Source organism: Pseudophryne corroboree, chromosome 1 (assembly GCF_028390025.1).
Source record: "Pseudophryne corroboree isolate aPseCor3 chromosome 1, aPseCor3.hap2, whole genome shotgun sequence".
In the NCBI taxonomy this organism is placed as follows: domain Eukaryota; kingdom Metazoa; phylum Chordata; class Amphibia; order Anura; family Myobatrachidae; genus Pseudophryne; species Pseudophryne corroboree.
In genome coordinates, this window is record NC_086444.1 from 513,523,850 (window position 1) to 513,543,707 (window position 19,858).

Consider the following 19,858-nt stretch of genomic DNA (forward strand, 5'->3'; position numbering starts at 1 on the left):
CGTGGCGAGCGCAGCGAGCCCGCAAGGGGCTCATTTGCGCTCGCCACGCTGTCGGTAACCCGGTGGTCGGGCTCCCGGCGCCGGTATGCTGGTCGCCGGGAGCCCGACCGCCGGCCAGCCGTAGTGAACCCGCTATAACACTTCCTGCTTCGCCTCATTAACAAGGTGAAGCAGGAAGGAACACTGACAAGCTGTATGAACATCTTGTCTGCAGGAGTGGAAACTCCGCCCTCCGGTGATCCCCGCCTGAGCATAAAGCGCATCCCTGCCCGGCCAGCTCCAGTGCGCATGTGCGAGATATCGCTAGTCTTGCGAAATCTCACATGCAGCTCGGAGCCGGCAGCCGATGACAGAGCAGTCCCTGCTCTGGTGATGGGGCAACGACACCTGCAGCTGTTGAAATTGGTAGCTGCAGGTGTCAGAACATTCAGTTCTTACGTTGCCCTGCACATCGGCGTGATGCCCCGCCGCAGCAATACATAATGTGCACTGATACCAATTCTCCCCCATAATGACACTTCATACATCCACCCCTGAATGTACTGCAGGCACATGTGAAGAACACGTCTTCAGACATGGCATTGTCTAATTTCACAGCATGGTGAGGGTGAATACACAAAGTGCTTGATTTTGCCTACATGGCACGTTCAATCACCCCAGCTTGAGTGGCTGGTATAATACAGATCATTGCTCTCCTTAATAAACAGAAATGTCATTACTTCAGGATATTCCCTGAACTCTTGATGGACACTGCATGCTGCATGTTTCCCTGTGTTTATCCATTCTGACAGAAATCACGGTCCTCCATGACGATCTGACGAGGACAGTTTTTCAATCATAGAAAAATCCTACAACAATTCTTACAGTCAGTGTGTACGGACCAATGATGTCTATTACAGATCTGATCTAGTGCATAGAATGTAGTAGACCAGCTCTGGGTCCAGCATGTTTGCAGATCATCCACTTTAGATCTAATGTCACAAGATTATTCGTCAAGCTACTGCTTGCAGTGTGTACAAATAAATAAACAAACTTCTAGTTACAGTTCTCAGCATCACTGTAACTACTGCAAAAACACAATTTATACACTTAAAATGTTTCGTATCAGGATCAGACAGATGTTACATAACTTAGAGCTGTTGGTAATTTTACTTTATTTTTAAGCAACTTAGATTTTGATTTATAGTCGCACATGTGATTTTTATTGGGAGGAAATACAACTACTTGATATTGCATTGTATTAGCAGCAATCTAACAATAGGTGGCATCATTGCTTTACTGGGGATGAACGTTCTTTCAATGGAGGTAAATAACGCAAACAAAACGGATAAACGTATGTAAACTGCTGCTCGGCAACCATTCAGCATGTGTATATTTTATACGTATGTGGCTTACATAGCTCTGCTGGCAATTCTTCAAGCAAAACGTGCTTTGTATTTGTTAGGGTTCTTTGTCATGACAGTAAATAACATACTCTCTGACTGCAGATCTACCTAAATGCTTGTTCCAAGGGACTTATTTTCATTATATGAAAGCTAAGCTTTACAACCACAATATACTTTATGCATTATTCAGTGTATTGTTTTTTTTTTTTTTTTTGAAGGACTGTTACTTTCTCTTCTTTGTGCAAATTTTATATAGCAACAATAAAAATAAAAATGTGCTGAAAGCACTGACGCTGTGCAGCCGGAACACCTATACTGTTACAGTGCGCTGCAATTACTGACTATTGTTCCAGTGTGTACAGATTTATCTGAAATGCTGTTTACTGTAATAGAACCCTCTGTACTAACTGAATATATTACAATTATATTAATCCATAGTGTGAGTTAATAGTAAAATAATGATTAGACCAGTTTATTTCTATGTAATCTGTTCCAAATAATCTCCTCCTTATCTAACAATGGCTCATAGCCACTGGCGTATAGTACATGTATTTTACTAGTATTAATAAATCTATAAAAAGATAGTCTATACCATGTACCACTACCACTGTTACTAGTTCTTTCTAGCAAGCCAAAGCTAGGGGTGGGCAAGCAGTACTGCCGCCCAGGGAACAGAGACTTTGGGGCTCACCGTCACTCCCCTGTGGCACTTACATTTGGCTTACAGGGTGCCTGGGATGCTCCATGGGTTTGGACACTTGCTCACAGATCTGCCTGAAGTGTCCTGAGGAACTTTAGGGCATGCAGCTCCTTTGCCCTGGTAGGCCTGCCATCTCTCAGCATGACATTACGTCACATATTTGAGTGGGCTGAGCTGACACAGGACAGTGCATCGCCAGCTACACCCCTGCTTGTTTGCACTGCAGTAATAATAAACTTGGATTCAGGTTTTTTGAACACATGTGGATCCCTCCAAGGAGCTCCAGTAGCACTTCACAAATTTTTCCTAAAGTTAAAAAAACACTAATGCAAACCCATGTTCATCTAAAGTGCACCCACCGTCCACACTCCCTGGGGAAGAGTCATCAAGTCTTGGAGAGAGATAACGCGGAGAGACATAAAGTTGCAACCTATCAGCTTCTAAATGTCATTTTACAGACTGTGCTAGAAAAATTAGAGAATCTGATTGGTTGGTACTCTCTCCAAGATAAATATCCCCCTCTGTTTCTACATTTACTGGTTTGCAGGGGCAGGGGCAGCCGTCGGGAAGGGGTGGGGAGTGTGTGTGTGTGAAGTCACGTGGCCACTGCAGGGAAAAACATGGTCCCGGTGCGCTTGCATATGCAGCCATGCTGCGTATGCAGGGGGGCTACCGGTAATCCTTTTTTAAATGCACTGGCAGTGCTGGGCAGCCTTGCTAGAATCTGCTACTGAAGCTGAATGAGAGATTCTGTGATATCTATTGCTCATCAAAGTGCCAGCAATCTTAAAAGGTAGCATACATCACCGATATACACAGTGCTATACTTTTCCCAATGTAGCAATGAAGATAAGTGAGCAGCAGACACGATGGCATGGACGGAGCTGTGGACATTTAGAAGCTGGAACCCATAGTTTTAAAATGATACATCCTACAAACTTTATATTTATTGTCAGAAAGAACAAAGCTAACTGAGCTGCATTGCATCCCTTCCAATAACTGTGTAGGTATATTAATAGTTTACTTCTTTTATCTGAGTATTACAGTATCCTTCCAAATGAAGTCATATGGATGTGGCATAGGACTATACTATTTGACTAATGCTGTTCTTCGTGCTGCTCTTTATTTGTTATTCAAACCTGACTTCATGCTAGTGAAAATAAGGAAGGAACTTGACTGCCAACACCCAGAATATCCTGGAATACACGTAGACGGAGAGCAACAGAAAACGTTCACAGATTAACAGCAGGGCGGTGGTTACCATCTCATCTGTATTATCTCTCAGCTCCAACTGTAGCATATTATGGACATTTCTGACAAAGGGAACATACAGGAAAAGTACACAGTCAGAGAGATAAGTGGCAGCCAGTGTAGTGTCAGAAAGCAACATCAATAGTCTACCTAGCACAGCATGTTTGGATGTGAAACAGAAGGGACAGAAAGCGCTAGCTCAGGATGAAAACTGTTGCTGTGAACACAGCACTTTACATAGGCTCTGTGTTATATAACAGATCACTGGCGGGCTCTGTTAGCTTTTGGGATTAACTGCCTCAAACACAATGTTGTGCTCAGATAAAGGATCCATTACATAGCACTATACAGAACTGTGCATGTATTATACTGAATATATAGTATGGATAGTAAATGTTTGAAAGTAGATGTCATGTGCTTCAGGTTTATTTAGCCCTCATTACATTATACTTTACTTGAAATTATAAGAGGCTACTAACAGACTTGCATTTAAATCATTATGATACAATACATTGTACTCTGCATTTTACTTTGTAAAATATAATGTAATAAGGAATTATTGACCCTCATTTTTGCTAATGACAACACATGCCTGTCTTCTTAATTCATGTAGATAGTTTTAAGCCAGAGATTTTCAACCTTTTTCAACTCGCGGCGCACTGAACAAGATTTAAATATTGCCAAGGCACATTCAAATATAATGGTGATGCATGGTGCAGCTGCGTGTTCTAGGATGTCATGTCGCAGCTTCTCCATAGGTAACGCCTGAGCCACATCTGAGAAAGCCAGAAGAGCCCAACACTGCCCAGGCCCAAGATTAGAACTGGCTCTGCAACCACTAAACCCAACAGGGCCTCAGTAGCGGCAAAACACTGACGGGCCTGGCTGTGCTTCTATGGCGGCACACCTGGAGACTGCTCAGGGCACACTAGTGTGCCACGGCACAGTGGTTGAAAAACACTGTTTTAAGCAGAGGGTAACTACTACCCCTTTTACACTGCAAGCCAGGGTCCACCCCGGGTCACTGAACACGGGTATCAAGCTGTGTCACAGCGGCTTCAAACCCTGTTAACACCGTAGGATGGGCCCGAGTTATTACCAGGGCTTTCCTCTGCCAGCACATAAAGATAACATCATCTCCAACCACTGTAAAGTCAGCTCTCCATACAGTGTAAACGGGACCTGGGTCGGAAGACCCAGAACATTTGTTTACACTGCCCTATTACACGGGTCCAACCCTGCACGCTACCTAGGTTGGACTGCCGGGTCAGTCAGCCCAGGTTTTCTCTCAAGGACCTTTTTACACTGAAGGGCAACCGGGGTGCACCCGGCAATAACCTGGGTTATATGGGCAGTGTAAAGCCCCTTTCACACATGGTGAATGGATTTAGGTTATTTCTGTTGTTGCCATTCACACCAGACCCGGGTTTTCCAGTGACCTGGGTCTTCCGTCAGGAAGTAGACATTTGGAGATGATATCATCTTCAATCGTCGCTGTGCCAGCCAATCTGCACCTATTAGGCAAGACTCGGGTCATCGTGACCCAGGTTATGCCGTTCATAGTACCCGGGTATAACCCAGGTACCGAGTGGGGTGGCGGACCTAGGGCTCCAACCCTGGTCTGTTCTGTTTACACATAGGCAAGTCCCAGGTCACAGTGCGTGCCCTATAAAAATCCCTGGTATTTACAGTAGGTATATGTGAGTAATGGGTATAAAATAAGAATTTACTTACCGATAATTCTATTTCTCGTAGTCCGTAGTGGATGCTGGGGACTCCGTCAGGACCATGGGGAATAGCGGCTCCGCAGGAGACAGGGCACAAAAATAAAGCTTTAGGATTAGGTGGTGTGTACTGGCTCCTCCCCCTATGACCCTCCTCCAAGCCTCAGTTAGGATACTGTGCCCGGACGAGCGTACACAATAAGGAAGGATATTGAACCCCGGGTAAGACTCATACCAGCCACACCAATCACACCGTATAACTTGTGATCTGAACCCAGTTAACAGTATGACAAACGTAGGAGCCTCTGAACAGACGGCTCACAACAAATAACAACCCGATTTTTTTGTAACAATAACTATGTACAAGTATTGCAGACAATCCGCACTTGGGATGGGCGCCCAGCATCCACTACGGACTACGAGAAATAGAATTATCGGTAAGTAAATTCTTATTTTCTCTAACGTCCTAAGTGGATGCTGGGGACTCCGTCAGGACCATGGGGATTATACCAAAGCTCCCAAACGGGCGGGAGAGTGCGGATGACTCTGCAGCACCGAATGAGAGAACTCAAGGTCCTCCTCAGCCAGGGTATCAAATTTGTAGAATTTTGCAAACGTGTTTGCCCCTGACCAAGTAGCAGCTCGGCAGAGTTGTAATGCCGAGACTCCCCGGGCAGCCGCCCAGGATGAGCCCACTTTCCTTGTGGAATGGGCCTTGACAGATTTAGGTTGTGGCAAGCCTGCCACAGAATGTGCAAGTTGAATTGTGCTACAAATCCAACGAGCAATCGTCTGCTTAGAAGCAGGAGCACCCATCTTGTTGGGTGCATACAATATAAGCAGTGAGTCAGACTTTCTGACTCCCGCCGTTCTTGAAATATATATTTTCAATGCCCGGACCACGTCCAACAACTTGGAATCCTCCAACTCGTTAGTAGCCGCAGGCACCACAATAGGCTGGTTCAGGTGAAACGCTGACACCACCTTAGGCAGAAAATGAGGACGCGTCCGCAGTTCTGCCCTGTCCGTATGGAAAATCAGATATGGGCTCTTATATGATAAAGCCGCCAATTCTGATACTCTCCTGGCTGAAGCCAGGGCCAGTAGCATGGTTACTTTCCATGTAAGATACTTCAGCTCCACCGATTTGAGCGGCTCAAACCAATGGGATTTGAGAAAATCCAAGACTACATTAAGATCCCACGGTGCCACTGGGGGCACAACCGGGGGCTGTATATGTAGTACTCCTTTTACAAAAGTCTGGACTTCAGGAACTGAAGCCAATTCTTTCTGGAAGAAAATCGACAGGGCCGAAATTTGAACCTTAATGGACCCCAATTTGAGGCCCATAGACAATCCTGTTTGCAGGAAATGTAGGAATCGACCCAGTTGAAATTCCTCCGTGGGGGCCTTCCTGGCCTCACACCACGCAACATATTTTATCCAAATGCGGTGATAATGTTGTGCAGTCACCTCCTTCCTGGCTTTTACCAGTGTAGGAATGACCTCTTCCGGAATGCCTTTTTCCTTTAGAATTCGGCGTTCAAACCGCCATGCCGTCAAACGCAGCCGCGGTAAGTCTTGGAATAGACACGGTCCCTGCTGAAGCAGGTCCCGTCTTAGAGGTAGAGGCCACGGATCCTCCGTGAGCATCTCTTGAAGTTCCGGGTACCAAGTTCTTCTTGGCCAATCCGGAGCCACTAGTATCGTTCTTACTCCCTTTTGCCGTATAATTCTCAGTACTTTTGGTATGAGAGGCAGAGGAGGGAACACATACACTGACTGGAACACCCACGGTGTTACCAGAGCGTCCACAGCTATTGCCTGAGGATCTCTTGACCTGGCGCAATACCTGTCCAGTTTTTTGTTGAGGCGGGACGCCATCATATCCACCATTGGTTTTTCCCAACGGTTCACAATCATGTGGAAGACTTCTGGATGAAGTCCCCACTCTCCCGGGTGTAGATCGTGTCTGCTGAGGAAGTCTGCTTCCCAGTTGTCCACTCCCGGAATGAATACTGCTGACAGTGCTATCACATGATCTTCCGCCCAGCGAAGGATCCTTGCAGCTTCTGCCATTGCTGTCCTGCTTCTTGTGCCGCCCTGTCTGTTTACGTGGGCGACTGCCGTGATGTTGTCCGACTGGATCAACACCGGCTGACCCTGAAGCAGGGGTTTTGCCAGACTTAGAGCATTGTAAATCGCTCTTAGCTCCAGTATATTTATGTGAAGAGACATCTCCAGGCTTGACCATACTCCCTGGAAGTTTCTTCCTTGAGTGACCGCTCCCCAGCCTCTCAGACTGGCATCCGTGGTCACCAGGACCCAGTCCTCTATGCCGAATCTGCGGCCCTCTAACAGATGAGCACTCTGCAACCACCACAGAAGAGACACCCTTGTCCGTGGCGATAAGGTTATCCGCTGATGCATCTGCAGATGCGATCCGGACCATTTGTCCAGCAGATCCCACTGAAAAGTTCGTGCGTGGAATCTGCCGAATGGAATCGCTTCGTAAGAAGCCACCATCTTTCCCAGGACTCTTGTGCATTGATGCACAGACACTGTCCCTGGTTTTAGGAGGTTCCTGACAAGTTCGGATAACTCCCTGGCTTTCTCCTCCGGAAGAAACACCTTTTTCTGAACCGTGTCCAGAATCATTCCCAGGAACAGCAGACGTGTCGTCGGGGTCAACTGAGATTTTGGAAAATTCAGAATCCACCCGTGTTGTTGCAGCACTAGTTGGGTTAGTGCTACTCCGTCTTCCAGCTGTTCTCTGGACCTTGCCCTTATCAGGAGATCGTCCAAGTAAGGGATAATTAATACGCCTCTTCTTCGTAGAAGGATCATCATTTCGGCCATTACCTTGGTAAAGACCCGAGGTGCCGTGGACAATCCAAACGGCAGCGTCTGAAACTGATAATGACAGTTTTGCACCACGAACCTGAGGTACCCTTGATGTGAAGGGCAAATTGGGACATGCAGGTAAGCATCCTTTATGTCCAGGGACACCATAAAGTCCCCTTCTTCCAGATTCGCTATCACTGCTCTGAGTGACTCCATCTTGAACTTGAATTTTTGTATGTACAGGTTCAAAGATTTCAGATTTAGAATAGGTCTTACCGAGCCGTCCGGCTTCGGTACCACAAATAGCGTGGAGTAATACCCCTTTCCCTGTTGTAGGAGGGGTACCTTGACTATCACCTGCTGAGAAAACAGCTTGTGAATGGCTTCCAATACCGTCGCCCTGTCTGAGGGAGACGTTGGCAAAGCAGACTTTAGGAACCGGCGAGGGGGAGACTTCTCGAATTCCAACCTGTAACCCTGAGATACTACCTGCAGAATCCAGGGGTCCACCTGTGAGCAAGCCCACTGTGCGCTGAAATTCTTGAGTCGACCCCCCACCGCTCCTGAGTCCGCTTGTAAGGCCCCAGCGTCATGTTGAGGGCTTTGCAGAACCCTGGGAGGGCTTCTGTTCCTGGGCAGGGGCTGCTTGCTGCCCTCTCTTACCCCTTCCTCTGCCCCGAGGCAGATATGACTGTCCTTTTGTCCGCTTGTTCTTATAGGACCGAAAGGACTGCGGCTGAAAAGACGGTGTCTTTTTCTGTTGGGAGGGGGTCTGAGGTAAAAAAGTGGATTTTCCGGCAGTTGCCGTGGCCACCAGATCCGATAGACCGACGCCAAATAATTCCTCCCCTTTATACGGCAATACTTCCATATGTCGTTTGGAATCCGCATCACCTGACCACTGTCGCGTCCATAAACTCCTTCTGGCAGATATGGACATCGCATTTACTCTCGATGCCAGAGTGCAAATATCTCTCTGCGCATCTCGCATATAAAGGAAAGCATCCTTTAATTGCTCTATAGTCAATAAAATACTGTCCCTATCCAGGGTATCAATATTTTCAGTCAGGGAATCCAACCAGACGACCCCAGCACTGCACATCCAGGCTGAGGCGATGGCTGGTCGCAGTATAACACCAGTATGTGTGTATATACTTTTTAGGGTAGTTTCCAGTCTCCTATCCGCTGGATCCTTGAGGGCGGCCGTATCAGGAGACGGTAACGCCACTTGTTTTGATAAGCGTGTGAGCGCCTTATCCACCCTAGGGGGTGTTTCCCAGCGCGCCCTAACCTCTGGCGGGAAAGGGTATAATGCTAATAACTTTTTTGAAATTAGCATTTTTCTATCTGGGTTAACCCACGCTTCATCACATACATCATTTAATTCCTCTGATTCAGGAAAAACTACAGGTAGTTTTTTCACCCCCCACATAATACCCCTTTTTGTGGTACTTGCAGTATCAGAGATATGCAAAGCCTCCTTCATTGCCGTGATCATATAACGTGTGGCCCTACTTGAAAATACGTTTGTTTCATCACCGTCGACACTAGATTCAGTGTCTGTGTCTGGGTCTGTGTCGACCGACTGAGGTAAAGGGCGTTTTACAGCCCCTGACGGTGTCTGAGACGCCTGGGCAGGTACTAACTGGTTTGCCGGCCGTCTCATGTCGTCAACTGATTTTTGTAATGTGCTGACATTATCACGTAATTCCATAAACAAAGCCATCCATTCCGGTGTCGACTCCCTGGGGGGTGACATCACCATTATCGGCAATTGCTCTGCCTCCACGCCAACATCGTCCTCATACATGTCGACACACACGTACCGACACACAGCAGACACACAGGGAATGCTCTTATCGAAGACAGGACCCCACTAGCCCTTTGGGGAGACAGAGGGAGAGTTTGCCAGCACACACCCAAGCGCTATAATATATATGGGAACAACCTTATATAAGTGTTGTTCCTTATAGCAGCTTAAATATATCCAATATATCGCCAAAAAATGCCCCCCCTCTCTGTTTTACCCTGTTTCTGTAGTGCAGTGCAGGGGAGAGTCCTGGTAGCCTTCCTCACAGCGGAGCTGAGCAGGAAAATGGCGCTGTGTGCTGAGGAGAATAAGCCCCGCCCCCTATTTCGGCGGGCTTTCCTCCCGTAGATTTAGATGACTGGCATGGGTTAAATACATACATATAGCCTTAATGGCTATATGTGATGTATTCTTTTGCCATAAGGTATTAAAATATTGCTGCCCAGGGCGCCCCCAGCAGCGCCCTGCACCCTCCGTGACCGCTTGGTGTGAAGTGTGTGACAACAATGGCGCACAGCTGCAGTGCTGTGCGCTACCTTCATGAAGACTGAAGAGCCTTCTGCCGCCTGTTTCCGGACCTTCAATCTTCAGCATCTGTAAGGGGGGTCGGCGGCGCGGCTCCGGGACGAACCCCAGGGTGAGACCTGTGTTCCGACTCCCTCTGGAGCTAATGGTGTCCAGTAGCCTAAGAATCCAATCCATCCTGCACGCAGGTGAGTTGAAATTCTCTCCCCTAAGTCCCTCGATGCAGTGAGCCTGTTGCCAGCAGGACTCACTGAAAATAAAAAACCTAAAAAACTTTTCTAAGCAGCTCTTTAAGAGAGCCACCTAGATTGCACCCTGCTCGGACGGGCACAAAAACCTAACTGAGGCTTGGAGGAGGGTCATAGGGGGAGGAGCCAGTACACACCACCTAATCCTAAAGCTTTATTTTTGTGCCCTGTCTCCTGCGGAGCCGCTATTCCCCATGGTCCTGACGGAGTCCCCAGCATCCACTTAGGACGTTAGAGAAAAGGGGTATAGCTGTACATGTAACTATCTGTACGTATCATTGGGTATATACTTGTTCATGCTACATAAGTTATTCATGTGTGCTGCTACTTAGCTTTCTGCCAACTAATATTCCTAAAACCTTTTTCCATCTCCTAGCTCATTAATAAAAGGACTATGACAGGGTCTAAGACTGATCCCTGCGCTAAATCCAACAACTTTATCCTAGTCTGAATACATTCATTTGACATCTATCCTTCAACCAATTTTCTACCCATGTACATATTTGTTATTCAGTACCAGACATAAACAAATCACGTTTCTCAGACATGACCTATCCTTCATGACACTACACTGATATTCTGTTATTACATTATTTTCTACAACATACTTCTGAATTCATCCCTCAGAATCCCTTCTGATATATTTACCCATAGCTGAATGCAGGCTCACATCTCTCTAACTACTGTACCTGGTCACCATTTCTTCCCTTTTCATATATTAATACAAGTTTTTGGGGCAATCTTGTGACAGTGCCACTGCATGAGGAAGTCAATAAATATAAGAAATAGTGGTCTATCTATTAATGGACTGTACGTAATTGAGGTCTGAAGCAGGGAAAGTAGCCACAACTATATTGTTCATAACACATGTTTTTTTGAAACCCAACACGGTCAGGAGACAGATGCCAGAATCCCAACAGCTGCCATCTTGACTGTAAGTTTAGCGGGAGGGTTAGGGCCGTGGGGGTGGGGGGATGGTGGTGATTAGGTTAGGCTTCGGGGAGTTAGAGATAGGTACCAGCGGGGGGAGGTTAAGTTTAGGCAGTAAGGGGGAGGTTTAGGGTTAGGCTGCGGGGAAGAGGGGTTAGGGGGTAGGGGATAGCATACATACCTCGCTCCTGTTTGCCGGTCACACATAACAAACCCCACCTGAGGCTACCAATTTCCTGTTTCCCTGCATAAAGCTGATTAGTCCCGGTGCTCTGTTTGGCAACTGAACCCTGTAACCTGCCAGCAGCCATTAGAGTTGAATTCAGTACAAAGACATGTGGTAAGTAATTCAGTTTGCCACAGTAGGAACAGAATCAGTAAGAAGAAAACCTGGAATAGTTTTATGTGATTTTTTTTCTATAGACTATTAGTACTAAAAAAAAAATAACTTCATTTTAGTAGTAAGCTGTTTTCCGAACACTAGGTTCTCCAGTTAGTACTGACCAGAGGGAGCAGCAGTTTAATAGCTTAATTCTATACAACAAATGATGCTTTTCTATCAAAGTGAAGCTGGTCACTCTGGTAATTTAAAATATGGTCTAGCTGGGTTGGAGGGCTTTAAATGCATACACTGGGCCAGATGTAATGAAGTCTGAGTTGGCCGAAGGTGTGGGTTCCCGGCCGAACTCGGACATTTTTTAAAAGTGGCAATCATGTACAAGGCAAAACCATGCATTGTAAATGATTGCCGCTTGGCCGGGAACTCCTTCTGGTTGTACCAGCTACTATTGCAATCCTGCCTGTCACAGATAATGTAACGCAGAATGAAGCTAACGTGGGAAGGAGTAGGACAGTCCTAGGGCTGCACAATGGTATCTGAGCAACCCAGCTAAACAGGAGTACTTCAGAGGAGGCCACGGATTTGTTGTATCTTCTACATTTATGCTCAGAAGTACTATGTTCTATTGGTAAATAGTATGACTGGACCTAATTGATTTAATCGACATCTCCTTTAAGTGCACAGTAGTAGTAGAGCAGTAAGGAAACTATACATAGAGTGTTGTACCATTTGTACATGGCTGGCTACTTACTTTCAGCTAATGATGCTTGCTGGAAGTGTACCAGCATCTCACAGTCAACTGTAATTGTGTTCAGAAAATACTCACTAAGTAGACATCAAAGACGGAGACATTGTCATTGTCCATTTCTAATGTGCTCTGTTCAGATGTCTGGTATGCACTGTCTTCAAGAGTGAATGTTGAACTTGACGGCAGTCCTCTTCTAGAAATAGGAAACAAGTAAGTTAGAAAATAGGTAATAATGTTATATATATATCATGTAGTATGTAACAGCTATGAATTCCCTACAACATTTTGGAGTACAAACGTTTTCATGTAATCCCCAAACAACAGAACAATGGAAAATGCTGCTGCCAGGCAGGAATGCACTCTGACTATGACGTATTGTAGAATATACTGGCAAGTTGGGGTGTGATACCTGCCATCAGTGCTTAGAACGCTTACTGTATATACACATGCAGGTTTCATTATGTGGTTTTGATAACATTACCATACTGTTTACTTGGGTTTCTCAACAGGTGGCCATACCATGAGACTATCAGTATGAGTAGCAGTTTGCATTAATGTGGTAATGGCAGGTCGGTGCTGTGACTGGGGAGTGTTCACATTTATCAACTGTAGTATCATTGAGAAAAAGGTGTTCGCCGAGTCAGGATCAGAAAGTCTAAATTAGTTTTGCTTTATTCAAATCAGGCAAGCTGATGCCTACAGTTTAGTTTTATGTTTGCATCCCTGGCAGTAGAAAGCACAAAACATTCCATATCCACCACAAATATGTCTACTTAGGTGTCAACAATAATGATGCTGGAATTTAGCGCAGGATGTGAAACCTACCTGAGGTTTGTTTATAACAATTAAAAAGCAAATGTGATGCACCAAGAGGTCACAGGCCTCAATCATATGAACCTGATGGCTTATATTTCTATGAAGAAATGTAGGTATACAGATGAAATTATTTTAGCAAACATTATCACACTGTAGAACATAATTACAATCACCTAGCTCTCACCAAGTCCTATTATTTTTCAACAAAATCAACATGAAACATCATATTTAAAAGAGTCATAACGTCTGGTTGCAAAGGACTTGACATGGTCTTCGAAATGTGATTGGGGAAAGTGACCAATGTAGAATGGGAAATGTCTGCTGGAGTGATACTCACTAGTAAGGTTATGATATAGGTTAGGCCTACAGTAGAAACACATTTTGAGTAGGGACCAAGTAACTTTGGTCAGGTTTAGATCTGCCATCACTTCAGGGGGTCAATCCAATTCCTTGAGAAGAGTGCAAGGTGTGGTGTGTAGGCAACGGCAACGGAACTCGCACCCCACGCGGCCCATTTTAGTGCCCGACTTGCAGACATCCCACAGCCTTATTGGGCTGCAAACAAAAATCCACAAATCAGTAATTCCGTAAGTGCAGCATAGTGCTACATTTACTTGCACCCCCAAAAATACTATGTGTATAGGATTGACCCCCTAGGACTGCTACAAAGGTCTCTTATTTCCTTGTTTAAACCTTTTACATTTCTGAGGTAACCTTCCGTTTCTATAGTATTCTGAACTTGAATTACAATATGGAAATGTTACTATAATGTCTGGTGCACAATTCTTGAGAGGTGTATCATATAGAGATATCTGCAGCAAGGGACTGTCCTGTGATAAAATAACTCATGACCATACGCTGAAATGGATTTCAGTTGTAGTCTCTCAACATCAATGGATACACTCAGGCACACTAATGCAGTTCAGGGAAATATATTTTCAGGGAATTCATGAGGAGACCTCCAACATTACATTGGTGCTCCATCAGATCAACAATGTAATGTTTATACAGCCTGTACAATACACTAATCACTAGACACTTATGACTCAGCCAGCAGCAGTGGGTAGGTAAATGTACATTACTAAAGTCAGACAAGAAATATGGTATATGAGTTAGAATTCTGTTCTAGTAACTACAAGAGATTTTATTATCCATTACACCAGAGGCGTAACTCTGGGAGGCAACGGAGTCATCTGCCGCCGGGCTCCTGCTCTGAAGGGGGGCACCTCTCCTCCCATTCTGTGACAACACTGAATTAAGTTGATAGCTGCTGCTATCCTATCAGCGGCCAACTTCCTCCCTGGTCCCTGCACCTTACAAATCACACCCTTTTTATTATACTGTAGATACACATTTTTCAAGTGTCATACACAGGATTAGAAACCACAACCTATTACACTGGAAGCAGACACCTTACTGATGAAGCTATTTGCTCCTGTATAGGAAATATGAGAATTCTAACTACATGAAGTTACTTCTCTGACAATTACACGTAACTTCATATAGTTAGAATTCTCATGCTCACTGTACAGGAGCAAATAACTCCATCAGTAAAGTGTCTGCTGTCAGTGTAACAGGTCATGGGTTCAAATCCTGAGTATGACTGCTAAGAAATGTGTGATTTAAAATAAAAGACAATTAAATGTATATATATGTATGTACTGGCCTGTCTCCTGGTAGCGCCTCCATGCTCTGGACACTACGCTGACAGACACAGCAAACCTTCTTGCCACAGCTCGCATTGATGTGCCATCCTGGATGAGCTGCACTACCTAAGCCACTTGTATGGGTTGTAGGGAGGTCATACAGGCACGTGGAGGCCACACACACTACTGAGCCTCATTTTGACTTGTTTTAAGGACATTACATCAAAGTTGGATCAGCCTGTAGTGTGTTTTTCCACTTTAATTTTGAGTGTGACTCCAAATCCAGACCTCTATGGGTTAATAAATTTGATTTCCATTGATCATTTTTGTGTGATTTTGTTGTCAGCACATTCAACTATGTAAAGAACAAAGTATTTAATAAGAATATTTCATTCATTCAGATCTAGGATGTGTTATTTTAGTGTTACCTTTATTTTTTTGAGCAGTGTATTTGAAGCTTACCTTGTACTTTGTGAAAATGATCAGCATTGCGGCTGAGTAGATTTATGTAGGGTGTGGCCGCAAGGGATTGGATGTGTGGCTGCACACTACATAGATCTGCTCAATTGCAGTGCTGATTGTTTTTTTGTACAAGTACCAGTAGCTTCATATAGTGTTCATAGTTTTTATGTAGGATCAAAAAGCTCAATGAGTATGGTGCTTGATTAGAATTCAACAAGTTATATGGGCATGGCAGTATATTGAAATGTGTTATTTAATAAAGGGTATTGTAACTGAATAACAACAAGCTCTCAAGTTAAGTGCATGAATGTGGTATATAGAGCATTTGCGTAAAAATCCATTTTGTTGCAGTGGTCTATAAATGTGCATGCACCTTATGTTCCTAATGAAAATAGGTGGGGGTGGGGTGAAAAAAATGGGGGTGGGGGACGCCAATTCTCTCTCTGGCACAGAGCACCAAAAAGTCTAGTTACAGCTCTGGCTAGAAACACATGGTTCTGTTCTTTGCTGAGCTGCAATTACTCAGTATGCTCCTAAAACGTCAGAAACACGTCAGCTTTTCTCATTATTATACACTATTGTCAGCTTTTGTGGCGTTTTTTCTCAGCTGTTATGTTGTCTATAACATCACATGCTTTGACTACAATTACCTCTAATCACCTATGCACGCTACAGAAAACAACTACAATATTTCTGCACGGCAAAGGTCTGTATTTATGAGCTCTCTGTTTTCCAACCCTCCCTTGGTAAACAGAACATTAGAACTTAACATGAACAGCGACATCAAGTAATCATGTGGTATTAGGAATGAGAAGTTCGTATTTACTCTAGAACTAAGATACAGTTTTATGCATCCAGAATGCTGTATTACAAATGAAGTTACTCTTATATGAACAGACTATTGGTTTTCTACTACACAATTACATAGCCAGTGTGCAAACCTTCACAAATCATTTACATTTTTTAAATGACGTGTTATTTTGGAGCACGTGAGAGGAAGGAAAGCCATTGTGTTCATATATGTTAAATCTGAGTGCAGTTTGGATGTGCCACATATGCAGTTGCAGTGGAGATTTATTACAGATTGTCATCATAAAGCTGCATATGAACAAAATATGTAGGTTGAGATTGGAGGAACATTGGGATAATGTCTCTAATAAGCCTGCACCATTAGACTCTGCCAGGCTTTTCTTATGAAATGTCATGATACATTTAAGTAATTATCCCCCCTGTGTCATAGTAAACGACTTATTACTGAGTGCAGATTCTGTAAAAGGCTCAAAGCTTTAATTTACATTTTCTTTTATAGTGGTTGCACAGTGAACTCTATGGACTTGGTTTGCTTTTTTATATAGTGATTGTTCTCTAAGTCTGTAGGCCTCTAACCAAACTTTATTCCCTTGATGAAGTGGCTAAGCTGTGTAGTGTGAACGGAAGCCGTGTCGATGCGACACGGCTCCCGTTCACAGTCTATGGAAGGGCGGCGCTGGGAGATCATATGATCTCCCAGCGCCGCCCCTGCCGCGTCAGCAGCAGCGTCACCAACCCGGCAATATGTCGGGTTGGTGTGAGCTAGTGTAGAAGGGGGCTGTAGCACAGGTCGCAGCCGTGTCAGGCTCCCGGCTGCGACCCGTGCTACAAGTGGAAAAGGGGTATTTTGTAGAACATCAGTGGTGTAACTTTTCTACTCAAAGTGACTTCCTCACATATAAGACTATCTCACTCCCATATAAAAGGTTCTGGACATTGTCAAACAAACATATTTACAATCTCTCATTTCTGCTCTAGTTCCAAACCCCAAGTGACTTCTTTATACATTTCAATTGCTTCTCACCCATCCCACCCTCACCAATGACAACCTGAGGCAAAATTTTTGTTGGTGCCCCCTAGCAGATAATCCCACCACCCAGCAAAGACTAGCTAGAGACAGCCGCAGCAGCATAGCATCTACCACAGATCACAGCAACACCAATCACCTCCCACAGCAATCCTCACCCAGCACCACTCATACAGGACCCCTCTACCTTCTCTCAGCACAGCACCCCTCACACAGCAGCATAGATCACAGCAGACGCAGCAGTCAGCAACATAAATCACCCGGCCAGCACACAGCACCCTTCACAGCAGTCAGCTTAGCATCCCTCTCACTCATACATGCTGATATGACTTTAATCAATCAACATTTTTACAAAAATGTACTTTTTACAGCTGTCTGGCTGCCTGTGAAGCTGAGCTGCCGTACATCCACCCCTGCAGGTGTTTTGCAGCGCCTTCCTGTGCTTGGTGGTAGTGACTGGCACTTTGCAGGCAGTCAGTGCAGGCTCGGCCTACCAGACTCCGTAAGTGCTCATGGGAGGAGAAGCTGCTGTGGCAGGGCATGCTCCTGTGGCACGCTCTGCCCACACACTGTCTGCTCCCACTGCTGCCTGCATGGTGAGCTGTTCGTAGCAGCCAGAGAGCCACCATCAGGCGCCCCAAGCCTCCGCCGGCCCCTAGGCATTCTAAATGCCCCTTTGCATTTGCCTAGATTGCCCATGCCTAGGGCTGGCTCCGCATTCCACAGCCAAACCACTGGCTACTATGAGTGCCCAAGATCCTGTTTCCTATTTCAAAGAAACAATGGCCCTCATTCCGAGTCGTTCGCTCGGTAATTTTCTTCGCATCGCAGTGTTTTTCTGCTTAGTACGCATGCGCAATGTTCGCACTGCGACTGCGCCAAGTAATTTTGCTATGAAGATAGTTTTTTTACTCACGGCTTTTTCTTCGCTCCGGCGAACGTAATGTGATTGACAGGAAATGGGTGTTACTGGGCGGAAACACTGCGTTTTATGGGCGTGTGGATGAAAACGCTACCGTTTCCGTAAAAAACGCAGGAGTGGCTGGAGAAACGGAGGAGTGTCTGGGCGAACGCTGGGTGTGTTTGTGACGTCAAACCAGGAACGACAAGCAGTGAACTGATCGCAGATGCCGAGTAAGTCTGAAGCTACTCTGAAACTGCTAAGTAGTTTGTAATCGCAATATTGCGAATACATCGTTCGCAATTTTAAGAAGCTAAGATTCACTCCCAGTAGGCGGCGGCTTAGCGTGTGTAACTCTGCTAAAATCGCCTTGCGAGCGAACAACTCGGAATGAGGGCCAATGATAACATCCAACAAGAAAGGATATGCAACCTGCTCAAAACCTTCCCTGTACCCTCTGGCACTTTCTCTTCATTGAATTCAACAAATGAAGATGAAATATATACTATCTTTTTATGTTCCTACTCTACCTTCTATCTACTCTTCTATATATTCTACTATCTACTGTACTATACTATACTCTTGATTCTATACCCTAACAAATAATTAGAGCTGTCTCCTGTGCTGATCCCAACCTTAATGAAAATCTGTAATGTCCCTCTACCTACTGGTATCTTTCCATTGGCGTTTCTATCATGGATGCAATGTCTGCTGTGCACACGGGCCCCTGAGTCCAGGGGGCCCACACCGCACCCATGTTATTTTAATACTTACCTTTCCGGAGTCCCGTGACGGGCGCGGCAGACGCTGCAGCCACAGCAAAAATCATACCCAAAATGGCCGCAGCGCATACGCAGTACGTAATTTGTCTCTAGACCATGGCGGGCGCAATGTGTCCGGAGACCTGTGCATGCGCAGTAGATTCCGGTACAATGTCGGAGCCTATGGTATCGTGGAAAGGAAGGGGGCCCTGAGTGTGCACACAGGACTCCCCTCCTCTCTTAAAATGCCCCTGTATCTTTCCCTCATAATTTAAGCGTGCAGTGATTATTTCTATTCTGGAAAAAAACCCACAATACTGACTCTTTCAGTCATAATCATAGCAAACAGTCAAGGGTGAACTCATACCGAGGTATATGGAGGTAACTGTAGATGAAAATAAATAGGGGGCCCTGTTCATAAGTGTGTCCTCCTGTCCTCCTCGTCGGGTGGGGAAGTCTGCACTGGTATTGACCATAGGCAAGAATGAAAGGAGGACACACTTATGAACGGGGCTCCATTTTAGTTTTACCTCCATATATCTCGGTATGAGTTCACCCTCATTTATGTTGACTGTTTGCTATGTTTAAGAATTAAAGAAGTTTTTATACAAACCTTCTCACGGCTTTATGCTCATTTATACCCATGTTATACCCTTGTTACTTGCTGTGTTTTTTAAGTGTCTTGTTTATCTATGTTGAAAAAATGTGAATAATATAAAGATATTAGTAAATATAAACATTCTAGATACGATCAGGACTGTATCTCTCAGCAACGCAGAGCATGTAAAACTAATTAATCATTAGTAAACACCAGGGACATTGGTGGTAAATCAGGGGGACAGATATAACATGTGCAGAGAGAGTTAGATTTGGGTGGGGTGTGTTCAAACTGAAATCTAAATTGCTGTGTAAAAATAAAGCAGCCAGTAT

The 19,858-nt window shown here is 45.0% G+C and overlaps 1 protein-coding gene across 4 annotated transcripts in view; it reads right to left on the minus strand.

Annotated features, from left to right (window-relative positions):
* Positions 1-19,858, minus strand: part of PIP5K1B (phosphatidylinositol-4-phosphate 5-kinase type 1 beta) — a 301,363-nt gene that overhangs the window by 13,700 nt on the left and 267,805 nt on the right. For all 4 annotated transcript variants that reach the window (XM_063913919.1, XM_063913920.1, XM_063913922.1 and 1 more), the window contains one exon: positions 12,584-12,698. In XM_063913919.1, the coding sequence (XP_063769989.1) occupies positions 12,584-12,698 (115 nt within the window). The remainder of the gene's footprint in view (positions 1-12,583; positions 12,699-19,858) is intronic.